At 52.1% G+C, this 19,831-nt stretch overlaps 1 protein-coding gene across 1 annotated transcript; it reads left to right on the top strand.

The window, feature by feature from the left end:
• The first annotated feature begins 12,856 nt into the window (after window positions 1–12,856).
• On the top strand, window positions 12,857–19,250 carry LOC117184435 (uncharacterized). Its single transcript, XM_033381840.1, has 2 exons — window positions 12,857–13,638; window positions 19,015–19,250. The coding sequence occupies exon 1, from the start codon at window positions 13,021–13,023 to the stop codon at window positions 13,420–13,422; it is 402 nt and encodes a 133-aa protein (XP_033237731.1). The 5' UTR covers window positions 12,857–13,020; the 3' UTR covers window positions 13,423–13,638; window positions 19,015–19,250.
• The last annotated feature ends 581 nt before the right edge of the window (window positions 19,251–19,831 follow it).

The raw sequence follows: 19,831 nt of genomic DNA, 5'->3' as shown, positions 1-19,831 counted from the left end.
CCCCCCATTGTTATTATCGTAATTAGTCGGTTCTCCGACACCCCACTATAAAATTATTACAATCTGTGATAAAACTTCGGCGGCAACGGTGCTGAGAATTGATTATCGGTTTCGTAATCGATCTTCAAATCAGCATCAGTTGCCGCCACTCCCCACCACTACGGCCTAAATTGAGCCAAATTTGCTAGTCTTCGCATAATTCCACTACGTTCCCTATAAACTGCCCGCCCACATGTACATGATACATTCCTAGTCGTCTGCCCTCAGCAGGCGGCAAGGGTAGTAGAGGGGACTGAAGACCACATACCGCATAACAGCCAACAAAACATCAAGTTGACAAAATCACAGGGGATTTCAAATCAAATTTCAAGTTGGGGAGAATTGCAGGGGAGGGACAGCATACTTTTGAGCGTGGCCCCACTTATCTTTCTTGACTCACACCGCACACACACACACTTGACACCCTCTTGACGATTCCCTCTTTTGGAGCCTTTTGCCCCGATCGTGGAATCGTCTCGAGTCTGGATCTGGGTCCCAACGAGGAAGGTCGTGTCGTGAGCGTTGTGGAGTCGAGTCGTGTTTGAGGTTTAGTCCCTCCGTCAAAGTGCCGAATATTTTGTCTCTCTCTTGTTTTCTTTTTCCCTTGCCCCCCGCCCCCTGCTGACTGCGGGCCTAGTCGAGGTTACAAGTGTTTCGTTGCTGCAGTTTATATGTTTGTAAATTATTGTGCCATTAAATGTACTAGTGTGTTTGAGTGCCGTTGAAAGTTAAATTGTAAAAACAAACAAAAATGTACATCTACTAAATTAAGACATATACTGCCCACAAAGAGAAATTAATAAAGCAACGCGCTTGGTTGCTGGCGGCTCACACCCCAGCCTCTCAGTTCCTCCCCTGTATGGAGCACTGTTGAGCCCTCAACCCAAAGCGGGTATATAATTTGGAATAATTCCAAAAAAGCGAAAAAAAAAGTGTGAATCAATCTGACTTGACAAAATCTCCACTCGCGTCGGTCGAATAAACTTTATTACCAAATCCAACCAAAGCCAATCCAGCGCAGCTATGCCACGCGGTTCCACTGCCAGAAGAGGACGACGACGACGAGGACCACACGGCGTCACAGCCAGGGATCGCCCCAAATCAGCCATTTCCACTGCCAGCTCCGACAGCGCCGCCGACGGCGAAGCCAGCGCCGACAGCGCAGCCACCGGCGCCGTGGCAAACGCAGCGATACTGAGAAGCCAATCCACCGACTCCGCCACCTGGTTGGAGGCACTTCCTCCAATTTCTAGACCGGCTCCAGCCACCATTACCGGGTATGTGAGGCCCACAAATGCCGACACCACCATCACGGCCACTCCGGCCTCAAGCCCCATCCCCGACCTGCCCTGCCCCAACAGCTGGGCGGCCATTCCCAATCTCACCAGCCAGGAGCAGTTCCAGATCGGCGATTGGGTGGAGGCGGTCCATACCCAGGAACGCCAGCAGCAGCAGCAGCAGCAGAACATCAGCAGCAGCAGCAGCGGTAGTCGCCGGCTTGAGGCATTGGCGGCGTCGGCAGCGGCAGCGGCGTCAGCCAAAGCACCGCAATGTCAAGCACCGCTATGCCAAGCCAAGCCAAGCCTAGCGGTTCCGAGCGCGCCAAAAATTCCGCTTCCCACACTCCAACACACACATACACGTATCGATGTACCGTATGCCGATGCTTCGTGTGGAGAGAGCCGGAAACAGCAAGGAGCGAGAGAGAGTGCAAAGAGAGAGCGGGTAACGAACTCGTACCAGCGACAGTACGAGAGGGCACTCGAGCAGCCTCTACACGAACAGCAGCCAACACAAGATTCGTGTTCGAGTGCCCGTTCGGGAGCGACTTCGAACTCGAACCACAGCCATGGCACAAACCCCGCTCGATCGGCCACAGCAGCGGTTCCAAATGCAATGCACACAGCCAATACCACAACCACAACCACAAATACAATGATGACATACATCAGCACACAAACAGCGACATCAAACACAAAAACGACAACTGCAATTACGTCGGCAGACAGACGATGCCTGTTAACAGCAATGTTAACAGGCGGACCCCCCCCACCACCGCCGCCAGAGGAACATCAGCAGCAGCAAACACATCAACAACAACAACAACATCAGCCAATAGCAACAAACACAGCCAATACCGATGATATCCCATCCACCTCTGCTGCAGCGGCCCGTTCGCCACTGAAGCGCGTCCGCGCCGAGGTGGATGATGATGATGACTATGTTGACAGTGATGATATGGTTGTTGATTTTGATGACGATGACGACGACGACAATTTGGATGCCAATTATGCATCGGCCAAACGACGACTCCGGGAAAGTAACCAACAGGCAAGCAAATCCCATATCCCCCAAATTCAAAACCATCACCATCACCAACAATCAAACCAGCAACAGCAACAACATCAGCGGACAATTACACAAAATGCCCCTGCCCCTGCCCCTACCCCTGCTCCAGCCAATGCTCCACTAGCTCTACCTCACTCACCTGCAAATGCAACCAGTAGCTGCGGCACAGGAACCCACAGCAGCAGCGGCGGCGGCGGCGATGGGCTGCTCCAGCTGCCCTCCCTGAGTATGCCCAATGCCAGACAAATTCGGATGCTGCAGCGACAGCACCAACCAACGACAATCATTCCCCCCCCCATCATTCTGCCAGCTGTCCCCGACATTATGCCCATTCTGGACAAGCTGCAGAAGGACCCGAGGGTGGGCAACAGCAGCTATCACACCAAGCTCATCAGCCGCAATGGTGTCCGTATCCAGGCCCGCGACATGGCTACCAGGGATGCCATCATGGCAATCCTGGGCGATGGCGACGGCAACGAGGCGATGACTGGCCACTACACACACCAGCACAAGAGTGACCGTGGGCTACGGATCGTCGTGCGAGATCTCCACCACTCCACAAGCACCCAACTAATAAAAAATCAGATGGCCGAATTGGGCTATTATGTAATATTTATTAGAGCCATTAAAGGGAGATCCGATGGACAGCCACTCGACCAGTTCGAGTTGGAGATAGCCCCCAAGCCGGATGAAAGCCACCACGATGTCCTCCAATTAACCCAGCTGGGCAACCAGTTGGTGACCGTTGAGAGGCAGGCCAAGCCGGTGGACCCAGCCCAGTGCCACAGATGTCAGGCATTCGGGCACACCCGCACCTACTGCAGGCGTTCATTCGTCTGTATGAAGTGTGCGGGTGCCCACGCGTCCACGGCATGTGCCAAGCCAAGGGCAGACGCTCCTAAATGCGCCAATTGCCAGGGCGCCAACATCAGCGCCTACAAGGGATGTCCGGCATTCAAGGCAGCAAGGGGCCGCCTTCTGTCCCACCGAGTGGCCATGCAGGAGTTGCGTCGCAAGCGCAGCTCGCTTCTGCAGCCATTGCCAGAGCAGCAGCCACCACCAGCAAGAACAACACCAGCACATCCAGGGCGCCGACAGCAGCAGCAACAGCCAGCTCAAACGCCAGCCAATCCCCGGCGTGGACAGCAGCAGCAGGCAGCACGGACGCCACTCAATGTCTCCTCTCCTGGGCGACGAAGAGGACGAGAACAACATCAGCAGAAGCAGAAGCAGCAGCAGCAGCCAATACATACAAATAAACAGACGCCTGCTGCCTCTGGCCCAAGCACTGGGCGACGACGTCCAGAGCAGCCATTCAGCCGTTCCCAAGCACAACAGCAGCAGCTGCAACAGCAGCCGCAGCGCGAACAACAACAGCGACAGCAGCAGCAGCAGCAGCTTGTCAATTCACGCTCCTGGCAGCAGCCGCAGCAGCAACGCCAATTCGATCCAGACCACCAACAGCCATCCTCACGATGCGACGGCTCCTGCAGACAAGTCATACTGGAAAATATAAAAAGAATGACGCAGTTAGAGAAAAAAATTGAAGAGATGACGCTATTACTTTCCTCCTTTATTCCGGGGCAAGTGAACACAAATGCAAATGACCCTTCCAATGCCTAGACATAACTATATGAGAATCCTATCCTCCAATACTTCTGCCGAATCTGCCCCTACCATCCGCTGTATAACCCAAAACGATGGCACCATTAAAATCGCATTCTGGAATGCAGGCGGGGTAAAAAACAAGATAAAAGAGCTAGAGATGTTCATGGACCGGGAGGGCCTCCATGTCATGATGGTCATTGAGACACGATGCAAAGACATCAACATAGATGGATACGTCACATACTACGCCAAAAACCCAACCAATAGGCGTCGAGGGGGAATAGCCACACTGATCCGCACTGACGTAAAGCATACAGCTCTCCAGCCAATCAACAGCGAAAAAATCCAATGTGCCCCCGTTTCCCTATTACCAGATGACGGTAGTGATAGGGGAACGACGGTTCTCGCACCGCTCTACTGCCCGCCATCCTACAGATGGACAAAGAAGGAATTCCATCAGCTTTTTACAGTCTTTGACATAACGACGAGTGGCTCGCCAAATAACAAGTACATATTATGCGGTGACTGGAATGCCAAACACCCATGGTGGGGTAACTTTAGGTCCTGCCAACGAGGAAGGGAATTGTTTGAAGCGACCCAGCTCCGAAAAAAACACAATGTCCTGGCCACTGGTGCGGCCACCCACTACCCCTACGATCGGAGAAAAACTCCCTCTGCCATCGACTTTGCCATTACAAGTGGAGTACAAAAGAACCAAGTCATGATCCACGCCTCCATGGACCTGGATTCAGACCACCTGCCAATGGTAATCCACCTCTACAAGCCTGGCCAACATAACTCCTCCAACAAGCCCACTCATATCTCCCGACTACTGCCCAAGGGAGCCAACAAACTAAAATTCCAGGAATATCTCGAACAAAATATTCACCTGAACACGGAGGTAAATTCTGGCCAAGACATTGACGACGCGGTGGACATTTTCACTAAGAATATTACAGACGCGGCTGCCATCGCCTCCAAAAAATGCCCGCAACCAAACACCAAAGCCTACTACAGACAACACGCCATCCTCGACGGTCCCACTAGACAACTACTGGAAGAAAAGCAAGAGAAAAAGAGAGTATTTCTGGCACTTAGAACGACTGAGTCCAGGAAGCTCTACAGGAAAGCCCAAAACAAGCTGAGCAAGGCCTTGGCTGCCACTAAAACGGAAAAAATCAATGGCAAGTTGAGAGCTATAAGCTCCACGGACGGACACAACTTGGCCAAGTTGTGGCAAATTACCAAATTAATCAAGAAACAGCCGATACCAAACTGGTCAGTTATGACGAATGACGATGAACAAATAAGATGGACTCGGAGCACCCTCGAGAAGGCAGAAGCTTTCGCCAATCATATGGAGGAAAGACTCACCCCACTACACACAAGCACAGCCACGGAAAGGACAAAAATAATTGAAGAACTGACAAGGCAAAAGCGGACCATGCAAGATGACAACGCCGCCAATGAGCTGCAGCATAAAAAACACTTTACGAAACCAATTACTCTGGAGGAACTGCAAAAAGAAATCAGACTACTAAAAACAAAGAAGGCCCCAGGGGAGGACAACATTGACAATAGGCTAATAAAACTATTACCAAAAAAAGCCAACCTCTATCTCCTGCTAATATTTAATTCAATCTTACGAATAGGCCACTACCCTAGGATATGGAAACACGCAGAGATAGTTATGATCCCAAAGCCAAAGAAAAATCCCTCACATATGAAGTCATACCGCCCAATCAGCCTCCTATCGGGCCTCTCAAAAGTATTTGAGAGACTCCTGCTCAAACGGCTGCTGAGCGAAGAGGCTTTTCACAAAGCCATCCCGGACCACCAGTTCGGCTTCAGGAAGGAGCATGGCGCAGAGCAGCAACTGACCAGAGTCACCCAATTTATCCTCAGGGCCTACGAGGAAAAACAGTACTGCTCAGCAGTATTCATTGACGTAGCTGAGGCCTTCGACCGTGTCTGGCATGAAGGATTACTGTCAAAACTAATAAAAATACTTCCCCTCAGACTCTATACAATCCTAGAAAACTACCTGTCTGGGAGAACTTTTGCCATTAAATGCAACGATGGCATCAAGTCTAGGACAGGGCGAATCACAGCTGGAGTTCCTCAAGGGAGTGTGCTAGGCCCCATCCTTTACACGATCTTCTCCTCCGACATGCCACTACCTGCGCTCACGCACAGAAGTTTACATACGAATCCGGGCCCCAAAAAAATGCTCCTATCAACATATGCGGACGACACGGCCATACTGAGCATGGGAGACTATCCCGCAATGGCGGTCCAACGAAACAACAACTACTTAACGCAACTGGTAATATGGGCTAAAAAATGGTCCATAACCATCAACCCAGTAAAAACGGCACACGTCATTTTCTCCAAAAGAAGAGTACAGATTAACAACATCCCAATAAAAATAGATGGCATACAGGTCCCAGTCAAAAAAAGCACTATTTATCTGGGCGTCAAGATTGACAGCGGACTTACAATGAGTGCACACGTGACGCAACTCCGAATAAAAATGTGGGCCAGAGCCAAAAAATTGAACTGGCTGATCGGTGCAGGAAGCAAGCTGGCAAAGAAATGTAAAATGCTGATGATAAGACAGCTCATAGCCCCACTCTGGCAATACACCCTACCAGTGTGGGGTGCCCTATGCTCCAACACGCAAATCAAAAGAATACAGGGGCCGTACAACAAACTAATAAGATGCTCTCTTAAAGCGGGAAGATATGCCAGAAACGAAGCACTTAGGGCGAGATACGACCTACTCACTGTGGAAGAGCTTTTCCAAAAAGCCAGCGGCCGATACGCCATTGCCCTAGCCACCCACACAAATCCAGAAGCCCGCAATCTGGTTGCCAATCCATTTGTTCCAACAAGACTACTAAGGCCGCGGTACCTAAACCAAATAACCAACCACTTTATACCTCTGCAGGCTCAGGCTAACATCACACAACAGCAAAAGCAGAGCCCCACCACTAGCACCCAACACGCGCCTCGCGAAACCACCAACCAGCTACCCACTCTTCTGCGGATCCAAGAGGAGGCTAAGGAAAAGCAGGAGACTGCAAGAAAGGAACTGCAACGAGCTAAACAAATGGAAGAGAGAACACGCCGACCAGCAAGCCGATACTGTGAATCAGTTATAAACGAAATCAAGCGACGTTACGCTAATGGCCAGTACACAAGGGAGGAGGCCATTAGGCAGGTGGAGGGACAAAATCTGGCAGTGCAGAGGCTGGTGATCCCTGACTACACGCCAGCCACCATAGTCATATCGGACGAAATTCCAAATGGCCCACCCTCCACAGCAATTGACACTGCAGCACTAGTAATAACAATCTCAGACGAAGACTCAACAAACCACCCACAAGCTCAACTACAGCCCCAAGAGTAACTACAATAGACACAGCTGCTGACCCATTAACCGCGTTAGATCGAACTGAAGGGGCTATCCAAATACTCACAGCACTCCGAAGAACTGCCCATCCTTCCATCAATCTATTGGAGAGTGTACTCCCGTATCCGATTGGCCGAATGGGGGCCCTCTGTATATTTCCTCCGTCACTATTGAGGATACAGGGTCCCTCAGACGACTGAATGAGATCGACGCCATTCCAGCTGGCGACACACACACGCACACTCACTCTCTTCAGGTCAAAGGAGAGGGGTGATGGCGGGAACGTGAGCGCCTAACACATGGGGGCGGTAGCCAGCACACCTGAAACAAAAAAAAGAAAACAAGCCATTAGACCAAACACCAATGAAAATCTGCCTCACACAACAACAAAAACTGACGGCCGGATCAGAGCCGCCAGTATGCAGAGCGCTGATGCTTGCTTACAAACCCAAATGCAGATACACACGCAACTACATCCAATCCAAATCGGGGGCTGGCTTCGAGCCGCTCGAATCTTGTGGGAGGTGTCTGCTTTTGCCCTGAGCTGGTGGCCAGTTCCAGTGCCATGGCATTCAGAGTGCCCTATGGTCCTGGAAATGGAAAAATTTATCAGCCACAAATACGATTAATAAGGGCTCTCAAAAATACTTAATGCCAGCCACTCAGACACACACACACACACACATCCACTACACTTGGGCGGCCGGACCTGTGCCGTTCGAGTTATGCCATCGCCATCGTCCTTAGTTGGTGGCCGGATCCAGTGCCATGGCATTCAGAGTGCCCTATGGACCTGGAAAAGGAAAAATCCATCAGCCACAAATACGATTAAAAAGGGCGCTCATAATACTTACCGCCAGCCACTCAGACACACACACACACACACACACACACACATCCATTACACTTGGGCGGCCGGACCTGTGCCGATCGAGTATGTGTGTCGTTCTCCGCCATTGCCCTCAACTGGTTGCTGAAACCAGGTGCCGTGGCATTCAGAGTGCCACGTGTACCCTAAATGGAAATATACACACACTCATCCACTACACTTGGGCGGCCGGACCTGTGCCGTTCGAGTTATGTGTGTCATCGACCGCCATCGCCCACAGCTGGTGGCCGGACCAGTGCCACTCGCTCTACATCAGGGCCACAATTACCGACGCACACACACACATTCACATCCATTTCACTTTGGCGGCCGGATCCGTGTCGCCACAGTAATATGTGTGCCGTCTACTCCTGGCTCCCAGCTGGTGGCCGGACCAGTGCCACTGGTTCTCCAAGAGGGCAGCCACAGCCACAACGACGACGAGGTGCTAATTGCAGCTACCTCTGACGACTCTGGATGACGCCAATTTCGACGACCAGGGGGGACGACGGGGTCGGCCGGTATGCAACGCAATGTCTTTACAAGCATTGTGTTTTGCTATGCCGGCCGATGCTTCTAGTCTTCCCTGTAGCTATAAAAAAAAAGATATAGACATTATTTTAAATTGTTATGTTTATTGTAATATTGTAAACGTAAATCAATTGTACCTGTATTGTCTCGTCTTTGTTCCAGTGTAGTATCTCTTTTATTACCTGTTTTTCCGTCGTCTCCACTCCAGTCTACTACTTACCTGTATTGTTATTACTGCAAGTGCTTGTCTCTTTTTCATTTAGTGTATTTCCACGCAAAGCACATGCATTGTTTACCTTTTCTCTCAATCTATTCCTCAATTGACTACGTGTTGCAACACTGCACCTTCTGAATTTTCGATCTCATTTCTTTAACCCCTTCTTCCCCCCCCCCATTGTTATTATCGTAATTAGTGCGGTTCTCCGACACCTCACTACAAAATTATCACAATCTGTGATAAAACTTCGGCGGCAACGGTGCTAACAATTGATTATCGGTTTCGTAATCGACTTTCAAATCAGCATCAGTTGCCGCCACACCCCACCACTACGGCCTAAATTGAGCCAAATTTGCTAGTCTTCGCATAATTCCACTACGTTCCCTATAAACTGCCCGCCCACATGTACATGATACATTCCTAGTCGTCTGCCCTCAGCAGGCGGCAAGGGTAGTAGAGGGGACTGAAGACCACATACCGCATAACAGCCAACAAAACATCAAGTTGACAAACTCACAGGGGATTGCAAATAAAATTTTAAGTTAGGGAGAATTACAAGGGAGAGACAGCATACTTTTGAGCGTGGCCCCACTTATCATTCTTGACTCACACCGCACACACACACACTTGACACCCTCTTGACGATTCGTACTTTTGGAGCCTTTTGCCCCGATCGTGGAAGGGTTAGGAGTTCTGGATCTGTGTCCCAACGAGGAAGGTCGTGTCGTGAGCGTTGTGGAGTCGAGTAGTGTTTGAGGTTTAGTTCCTCCGTCAAAGTGCCGAATATTTTGTCTCTCTCTTGTTTTCTTTTCCCCTTGCCCCCCGCCCCCTGCTGACTGCGGGCCTAGTCGAGGTTACAAGTGTTTCGTTGCTGCAGTTTATATGTTTGTAAATTATTATTGTGCCATTAAATGTACTAGTGTGTTTGAGTGCCGCTTAAAATTGAATTGTAAAACAAACAACAAAAAAAAATTTACATAAATTAATAGTAAGACATATACTGCCCAAAAAAAAAAACTCAACTAATAAAGCAACGCGCTTGGTTGCTGGCGGCTCACACCCCAGCCTCTCAGTTCCTCCCCCCCTGTAAGGTGGAGCACTGTTGAGCCCTCAACCCAAAGCGGGTATATAATTTGGAAGAAATTCCAAAAAAGCGAAAAAAAAAAAGAAAACTGTGTGAACAATCTGACTTGACAAAATCTCCACTCGCGTCGGTCGAAAAAATCTAATACCAAATCCAACCAAAGCCAATCCAGCGCAGCTATGCCACGCGGTTCCACTGCCAGAAGAGGACGACGACGACGAGGACCACACGGCGTCACAGCCAGGGATCGCCCCAAATCAGCCATTTCCACTGCCAGCTCCGACAGCGCCGCCGACGGCGAAGCCAGCGCCGACAGCGCAGCCACCGGCGCCGTGGCAAACGCAGCGATACTGAGAAGCCAATCCACCGACTCCGCCACCTGGTTGGAGGCACTTCCTCCAATTTCTAGACCGGCTCCAGCCACCATTACCGGGTATGTGAGGACCACAAATACCGACACCACCATCACGGCCACTCCGGCCACAAGCCCCATCCCCGACCTGCCCTGCCCCAACAGCTGGGCGGCCATTCCCAATCTCACCAGCCAGGAGCAGTTCCAGATCGGCGATTGGGTGGAGGCGGTCCATACCCAGGAACGCCAGCAGCAGCAGCAGAACATCAGCAGCAGCAGCAGCGGTAGTCGCCGGCTTGAGGCATTGGCGGCGTCGGCAGCGGCAGCGGCGTCAGCCAAAGCACCGCAATGTCAAGCACCGCTATGCCAAGCCAAGCCAAGCCTAGCGGTACCGAGCGCGCCAATAATTCCGCTTCCCACACTCCAACACACACATACACGTATCGATGCACCGTATGCCGATGCTTCGTGTGGAGAGAGCCGGAAACAGCAAGGAGCGAGAGAGAGTGCAAAGAGAGAGCGAGTAACGACATCGTACCAGCGACAGTACGAGAGGGCACTCGAGCAGTTTCTACACGAACAGCAGCCAACACAAGATTCGTGTTCGAGTGCCCGTTCGGGAGCGAGTTCGAACTCGAACCACAGCCATGGCACAAACCCCGCTCGATCGGCCACAGCAGCGGTTCCAAATGCAATGCACACAGCCAATACCACAACCACAAATACAATGATGACATACATCAGCACACAAACAGCGACATCAAACACAAAAACGACAACTGCAATTACGTCGGCAGACAGACGATGCCTGTTAACAGCAATGTTAACAGGCGGACCCCCCCCACCACCGCCGCCAGAGGAACATCAGCAGCAGCAAACACATCAACAACAACAACAACATCAGCCAACAGCAACAAACACAGCCAATACCGATGATATCCCATCCACTTCTGCTGCTGCGGCCCGTTCGCCACTGAAGCGCGTCCGCGCCGAGGTGGATGATGATGATGACTATGTTGACAGTGATGATATGGTTGTTGAGTTTGATGACGATGACGACGACGACAATTTGGATGCCAATTATGCATCGGCCAAACGACGACTCCGGGAAAGTAACCAACAGGCAAGCAAATCCCATATCCCCCAAATTCAAAACCATCCCCATCACCAACAATCAAACCAGCAACGACATCAGCGAACAATTACACAAAATGCCCCCGCCCCCGCCCCTGCCCCTGCTCCAGCCAATGCTCCACTGGCTCTACCTCACTCACCTGCAAATGCAACTAGTAGCTGCGGCACAGGAACCCACAGCAGCAGCAGAGGCGGCGGCGATGGGCTGCTCCAGCTGCCCTCCCTGAGTATGCCCAATGCCAGACAAATTCGGATGCTGCAGCGACAGCACCAACCAACGACAATTATTCCCCCCCCCATCATTCTGCCAGCTGTCCCCGACATTATGCCCATTCTGGACAAGCTGCAGAAGGACCCGAGGGTGGGCAACAGCAGCTACCACACCAAGCTCATCAGCCGCAATGGTGTCCGTATCCAGGCCCGCGACGTGGCTACCAGGGATGCCATCATGGCAATCCTGGGCGATGGCGACGGCAACGAGGCGATGACTGGCCACTACACACACCAGCACAAGAGTGACCGTGGGCTACGGATCGTCGTGCGAGATCTACACCACTCCACAAGCACCCAACTAATAAAAAACCAGATGGCCGAATTGGGCTATTATGTAATATTTATTAGAGCCATTAAAGGGAGATCCGATGGACAGCCACTCGACCAGTTCGAGTTGGAGATAGCCCCCAAGCCGGATGAAAGCCACCACGATGTCCTCCAACTAACCCAGCTGGGCAACCAGTTGGTGACCGTTGAGAGGCAGGCCAAGCCGGTGGACCCAGCCCAGTGCCACAGATGTCAGGCATTCGGGCACACCCGCACCTACTGCAGGCGTTCATTCGTCTGTATGAAGTGTGCGGGTGCCCACGCGTCCACGGCATGTGCCAAGCCAAGGGCAGACGCCCCTAAATGCGCCAATTGCCAGGGCGCCCACATCAGCGCCTACAAGGGATGTCCGGCATTCAAGGCAGCAAGGGGCCGCCTTCTGTCCCACCGAGTGGCCATGCAGGAGTTGCGTCGCAAGCGCAGTTCGCTTCTGCAGCCATTGCCAGAGCAGCAGCCACCACCAGCAAGAACAACACCAGCACATCCAGGGCGCCGACAGCAGCAGCAACAGCCAGCTCAAACGCCAGCCAATCCCTGGCGCGGACAGCAGCAGCAGGCAGCAAGGACGCCACTCAATGTCTCCTCTCCTGGGCGACGAAGAGGAGACCAGCAGAAGCAGAAGCAGCAGCAGCCAATACATTCAAAAAAACAGACGCCTGCTGCCTCTGGCCCACGCACTGGGCGACGACGTCCAGAGCAGCCATTGAGCCGTTCCCAGGCACAACAGCAGCAGCAGCTACAGCAGCTGCAACAGCAGCCGCAGCGCGAACAACAACAGCGACAGCAGCAGCAGCAGCTTGCCAACAACCGCTCCCGGCAGAAGATGAAGCCGAAACGCCAATCTTGCGAGGGATCCTGCAGCCAGGCACTGTTGGAGAATACGCAGAGGATGACGCGATTGGAAAAGAGGCTGGAAGCGATGATGTCACTACTCACCTCGCTCATCCAATCCCAGGCAGTGACGGCAACTCCAGCAGTTCCAGTGACATCGGGTAATCCACCAACAATCGCAGCAGCAACAGTGGCTGCCCCAGCTCCACAGCCACCACAAGAAACGTTAGGGCCAACGCCAGCCGCCACTCCAGAGACGGATCCTGAAACGGACGAAGAAAACGATGACGATGAGATGTGGACAGATGACGACTCCATGGATGACATTAAGGCCTACGCCCGCAACATGAGGTACCTTCTTGACAACCAGATATCCTGGAACGCTGTGTACTAATTGGACACATCTCTGCCACTGCAACGGATTAAAAGACAAATGCATATCAATCGCATGCCACAACAAAACTGAACAACGGACGCTGCCGCCATCAAAGCAATTAAATAAAACATCAACACACACACACACATCCATTACTCTTGGGCGGCCGGACCTGTGCCGATCGAGTAGGTGTGTCGTTCTCCGCCATTGCCCTCATCTGGTTGCTGGAACCAGGTGCCGTGGCATACACATACACACATAAACATCCACTACACTTGGGCGGCCGGACCTGTGCCGTTCGAGTTATGCCATCGCCATCGTCCTTAGTTGGTGGCCGGATCCAGTGCCATGGCATTCAGAGTGCCCTATGGTCCTGGAAAAGGAAAAATCCATCAGCCACAAATACGATTAAAAAGGGCGCTCAAAATACTTACCGCCAGCCATTCAGACACACACACACACACACACAACCATTACACTTGGGCGGCCGGACCTGTGCCGTTCGAGTTATGTGTGTCATTGTCCACCATTGCCCACAGCTGGTGGCCGGAACAGTGCCACTCGCTCTACATCAGGGCCACAATTGCCGACGCACACACACACTCACATCCATTTCACTTTGGCGGCCGGACCCGTGTCGCCACAGTACTATGTGTGCCGTCTACTCCTGGCTCCCAGCTGGTGGCCGGACCAGTGCCACTGGTTCTCCAAGAGGGCAGCCAAAGCCACAACGACGACGAGGTGCTAATTGCAGCTACCTCTGACGACTCCGGATGACGCCAATTTCGACGACCAGGGGGGACGACGGGGTCGGCCGGTATGCAACGCAATGTCTTTACAAGCATTGTGTTTTGCTATGCCGGCCGATGCTTCTAGTCTTCCCTGTAGCTATAGAAAAAAAAAAAGATATAGACATTATTTTAAATTGTTATGTTTATTGTAATATTGTAAACGTAAATCAATTGTACCTGTTTTGTCTCGTCTTTGTTCCAGTGTAGTATCTCTTTTATTACCTGTTTTTCCGTCGTCTCCACTCCAGTCTACTACTTACCTGTATTGTTATTACTGCAAGTGCTTGTCTCTTTTTTATTTAGTGTCTTTCCACTTATTTTCCACGCAAAGCACATGCATTCTTTACCTTTTCTCTTTATCTATTCCTCAATTGACTACGTGTTGCAACACTGCACTTTCAGAATTTTCGATCTCATCTTTAACCCCTTCTTCCCCCCCCCATTGTTATTATCGTAATTAGTCGGTTCTCCGACACCCCACTATAAAATTATTACAATCTGTGATAAAACTTCGGCGGCAACGGTGCTGAGAATTGATTATCGGTTTCGTAATCGATTTTCAAATCAGCATCAGTTGCCGCCACACCCCACCACTACGGCCTAAATTGAGCCAAATTTGCTAGTCTTCGCATAAATCCACTCCGTTCCCTATAAACTGCCCGCCCACATGTACATGATACATTCCTAGTCGTCTGCCCTCAGCAGGCGGCAAGGGTAGTAGAGGGGACTGAAGACCACATACCGCATTACAGCCAACAAAACATCAAGTTGACAAACTCACAGGGGATTGCAAATCAAATTTTAAGTTGGGGAGAAATACAGGGAAGAGACAGCATACTTTTGAGCGTGGCCCCACTTATCTTTCTTGACTTTCACACCGCACACACACACACTTGACACCCTCTTGACGATTCGTACTTTTGGAGCCTTTTGCCCCGATCGTGGAATCGTCTCGAGTCTGGATCTGTGTCCCAACGTGGAAGGTCGTGTCGTGAGCGTTGTGGAGTCGAGTCGTGTTTGAGGTTTAGTCCCTCCGTCAAAGTGCCGAATATTTTGTCTCTCTCTTGTTTTCTTTTTCCCTTGCCCCCCGCCCCCTGCTGACTGCGGGCCTAGTCGAGGTTACAAGTGTTTAACGTTGCTGCAGTTTATATGTTTGTAAATTATTGTGCCATTAAATGTACTAGTTTGTTTGAGTGCCGTTTAAAATTGAATTGTAAAACAAACAACAAAAATGTACATAAATTAATAGTAAGACATATACTGCCCACAAATCGAAAATATTAATAAAGCAACGCGCTTGGTTGCTGGCGGCTCACACCCCAGCCTCTCAGTTCCTCCCCCCTGTAAGGTGGAGCACTGTTGAGCCCTCAACCCAAAGCGGGTATATAATTTGGAAAATATCCAAATAAGCGAAAAAAAAAAAACTGTGTTAACAATCCGAATTGACAAAATCTCCACTCGCGTCGGTCGAAAAAACCTAATACCAAATCCAACCAAAGCCAATCCAGCGCAGCTATGCCACGCGGTTCCACTGCCAGAAGAGGACGACGACGACGAGGACCACACGGCGTCACAGCCAGGGATCGCCCCAAATCAGCCATTTCCACTGCCAGCTCCGACAGCGCCGCCGACGGCGAAGCCAGCGCCGACAGCGCAGCCACCGGCGCCGTGGCAAACGCAGCGATACTGAGACGCCAATCCACCGACTCCGCCACCTGGTTGGAGGCACTTCCTCCAATTCCTGGACCGGCTCCAGCCACCATTACCGGGTATGTGAGGACCACAAATGCCGACACCACCATCACGGCCACTCCGGCCACAAGCCCCATCCCCGACCTGCCCTGCCCCAACAGCTGGGCGGCCATTCCCAATCTCACCAGCCAGGAGCAGTTCCAGATCGGCGATTGGGTGGAGGCGGTCCATACCCAGGAACGCCAACAGCAGCAGCAGAACATCAGCAGCAGCAGCAGCAGCAGCAGCGGTAGTCGCCGGCTTGAGGCATTGGCGGCGTCGGCGTCAGCCAAAGCACCGCTATGTCAAGCACCGCTATGCCAAGCCAAGCCAAGCCTAGCGGTACCGAGCGCGCCAATAATTCCGCTTCCCACACTCCAACACACACATACACGTATCGATGTACCGTATGCCGATGCTTCGTGTGGAGAGAGCCGGAAACAGCAAGGAGCGAGAGAGAGCGCAAGGAGAGAGCGGGTAACGAACTCGTACCAGCAACAGTACGAGAGGGCACTCGAGCAGCCTCAACACGAACAGCAGCCAACACAAGATTCGTGTTCGAGTGCCCGTTCGGGAGCGAGTTCGAACTCGAACCACAGCCATGGCACAAACCCCGCTCGATCGGCCACAGCAGCGGTTCCAAATGCAATGCACACAGCCAATACCACAACCACAAATACAATGATGACATACATCAGCACACAAACAGCGACATCAAACACAAAAACGACAACTACAATTACGTCGGCAGCCAGACGATGCCTGTTAACAGCAATGTTAACAGGCGGACCCCCCCCACCACCGCCGCCAGAGGAACATCAGCAGCAGCAAACACATCAACAACAACAACAACATCAGCCAATAGCAACAAACACAGCCAATACCGATGATATCCCATCCACCTCTGCTGCAGCGGCCCGTTCGCCACTGAAGCGCGCCCGCGCCGAGGTGGATGATGATGATGACAGTGATGTTATGGTTGTTGATTTTGATGACGATGACGACGACGACAATTTGGATGCCAATTATGCATCGGCCAAACGACGACTCCGGGAAAGTAACCAACAGCAACAACAGCAACAACATCAGCGGACAATTACACAAAATGCCCCTGCCCCCGCCCCTGCCCCTGCCCCTGCCCCTGCCACTGCCAATGCTCCAGCCAATGCTCCACTAGCTCTACCTCACTCACCTGCAAATGCAACTAGTAGCTGCGGCACAGGAACCCACAGCAGCAGCGGCGACGGCGGCGATGGGCTGCTCCAGCTGCCCTCCCTGAGTATGCCCAATGCCAGACAAATTCGGATGCTGCAGCGACAGCACCAACCAACGACAATTATTCCCCCCCCCATCATTCTGCCAGCTGTCCCCGACATTATGCCCATTCTGGACAAGCTGCAGAAGGACCCGAGGGTGGGCAACAGCAGCTATCACACCAAGCTCATCAGCCGCAATGGTGTCCGTATCCAGGCCCGCGACATGGCTACCAGGGATGCCATCATGGCAATCCTGGGCGATGGCGACGGCAACGAGGCGATGACTGGCCACTACACACACCAGCACAAGAGTGACCGTGGGCTACGGATCGTCGTGCGAGATCTACACCACTCCACAAGCACCCAACTAATAAAAAATCAGATGGCCGAATTGGGCTATTATGTAATATTTATTAGAGCCATTAAAGGGAGATCCGATGGACAGCCACTCGACCAGTTCGAGTTGGAGATAGCCCCCAAGCCGGATGAAAGCCACCACGATGTCCTCCAATTAACCCAGCTGGGCAACCAGTTGGTGACCGTGGAAAGGCAGGCCAAGCCGGTGGACCCAGCCCAGTGCCACAGATGTCAGGCATTCGGGCACACCCGCACCTACTGCAGGCGTTCATTCGTCTGTATGAAGTGTGCGGGTGCCCACGCGTCCACGGCATGTGCCAAGCCAAGGGCAGACGCTCCTAAATGCGCCAATTGCCAGGGCGCCCACATCAGCGCCTACAAGGGATGTCCGGCATTCAAGGCAGCAAGGGGCCGCCTTCTGTCCCACCGAGTGGCCATGCAGGAGTTGCGTCGCAAGCGCAGCTCGCTTCTGCAGCCATTGCCAGAGCAGCAGCCACCACCAGCAAGAACAACACCAGCACATCCAGGGCGCCGACAGCAGCAGCAACAGCCAGCTCAAACGCCAGCCAATCCCCGGCGTGGACAGCAGCAGCAGGCAGCACGGACGCCACTCAATGTCTCCTCTCCTGGGCGACGAAGAGGACGAGAACAACATCAGCAGAAGCAGAAGCAGCAGCAGCAGCCAATACATACAAATAAACAGACGCCTGCTGCCTCTGGCCCACGCACTGGGCGACGACGTCCAGAGCAGCCATTGAGCCGTTCCCAGGCACAACAGCAGCAGCAGCTACAGCAGCCGCAGCGCGAACAACAACAGCGACAGCAGCAGCAGCAGCTTGCCAACAACCGCTCCCGGCAGAAGACGAAGCCGAAACGCCAATCCTGCGAGGGATCCTGCAGCCAGGCACTGTTGGAGAATACGCAGAGGATGACGCGATTGGAAAAGAGGCTTGAAGCGATGATGTCACTACTCACCTCGCTCATCCAATCCCAGGCAGTGACGGCAACTCCAGCAGTTCCAGTAACATCGGAAAATCCACCAACAATGACAGCAGCAACTGTGGCTGCCCCAGCTCCACAGCCACCACAAAAAACGCCAACGCCAGCCGCCACTCCAGAGACGGATCCTGAAACGGACGAAGAAAACGATGACGATGAGATGTGGACAGATGACGACTCCATGGATGGCATTAAGGCCTACGCCCGCAACATGAGGTACCTTCTTGACAACCAGATATCCTGGAACGCTGTGTACTGATTGGTCACATCTCTGCCACTGCAATGGATTAAAAGACAAATGCATATCAATCGCATGCCACAACAAAAATTAACAACGGACGCTGCCGCCATCAAAGCAATTAAATAAAACATCAACACACACACAAATATCCATTACACTTGGGCGGCCGGACCTGTGCCGTTCGAGTAGGTGTGTCGTTCTCCGCCATTGCCCTCATCTGGTTTGCTGGAATCAGGTGCCGTGGCATTCAGAGTGCCATGTGTACCTGGAATGGATATACACACACACACACATAAACATCCACTACACTTGGGCGGCCGGACCTGTGCCGTTCGAGTTATGCCATCGCCATCGTCCTTAGTTGGTGGCCGGATCCAGTGCCATGGCATTCAGAGTGCCCTATGGACCTGGAAAAGGAAAAATCCATCAGCCACAAATACGATTAAAAAGGGCGCTCAAAAATACATAACGCCAGCCATTCACACACACACACACACACACATCCACTACACTTGGGCGGCCGGACCTGTGCCGTTCGAGTTATGTGTGTCATTGTCCACCATTGCCCACAGCTGGTGGCCGGACCAGTGCCACTCGCTCTACATCAGGGCCACAACTACCGACGCACACACACACACTCACATCCATTTCACTTTGGCGGCCGGACCCGTGTCGCCACAGTGATATGTATGCCGTCTACTCCTGACTCCCAGCTGGTGGCCGGACCAGTGCCACTGGTTCTCCAAGAGGGCAGCCACAGCCACAACGACGACGAGGTGCCAATTGCAGCTACCTCTGACGACTCTGGATGACGCCAATCTCGACGACCAGGGGGGACGACGGGGTCGGCCGGTATGCAACGCAATGTCTTTACAAGCATTGTGTTTTGCTATGCCGGCCGATGCTTCTAGTCTTCCCTGTAGCTATAGAAAAAAAAAAAGATATAGACATTATTTTAAATTGTTATGTTTATTGTAATATTGTAAACGTAAATCAATTGTACCTGTTTTGTCTCGTCTTTGTTCCAGTGTAGTATCTCTTTTATTACCTGT

This window comes from Drosophila pseudoobscura, chromosome X, assembly GCF_009870125.1.
Source record: "Drosophila pseudoobscura strain MV-25-SWS-2005 chromosome X, UCI_Dpse_MV25, whole genome shotgun sequence".
Taxonomy (NCBI): domain Eukaryota; kingdom Metazoa; phylum Arthropoda; class Insecta; order Diptera; family Drosophilidae; genus Drosophila; species Drosophila pseudoobscura.
Note: the sequence above shows the minus strand (reverse complement) of the source record. Positions and strands in the feature narration are given on the sequence as shown.

Bases quoted from the DNA above. Each gene is read 5' to 3' on its own strand.
- LOC117184435 (XM_033381840.1), top strand. From the start codon at position 13,021: ATGAAGCCGAAACGCCAATCTTGCGAGGGATCCTGCAGCCAGGCACTG.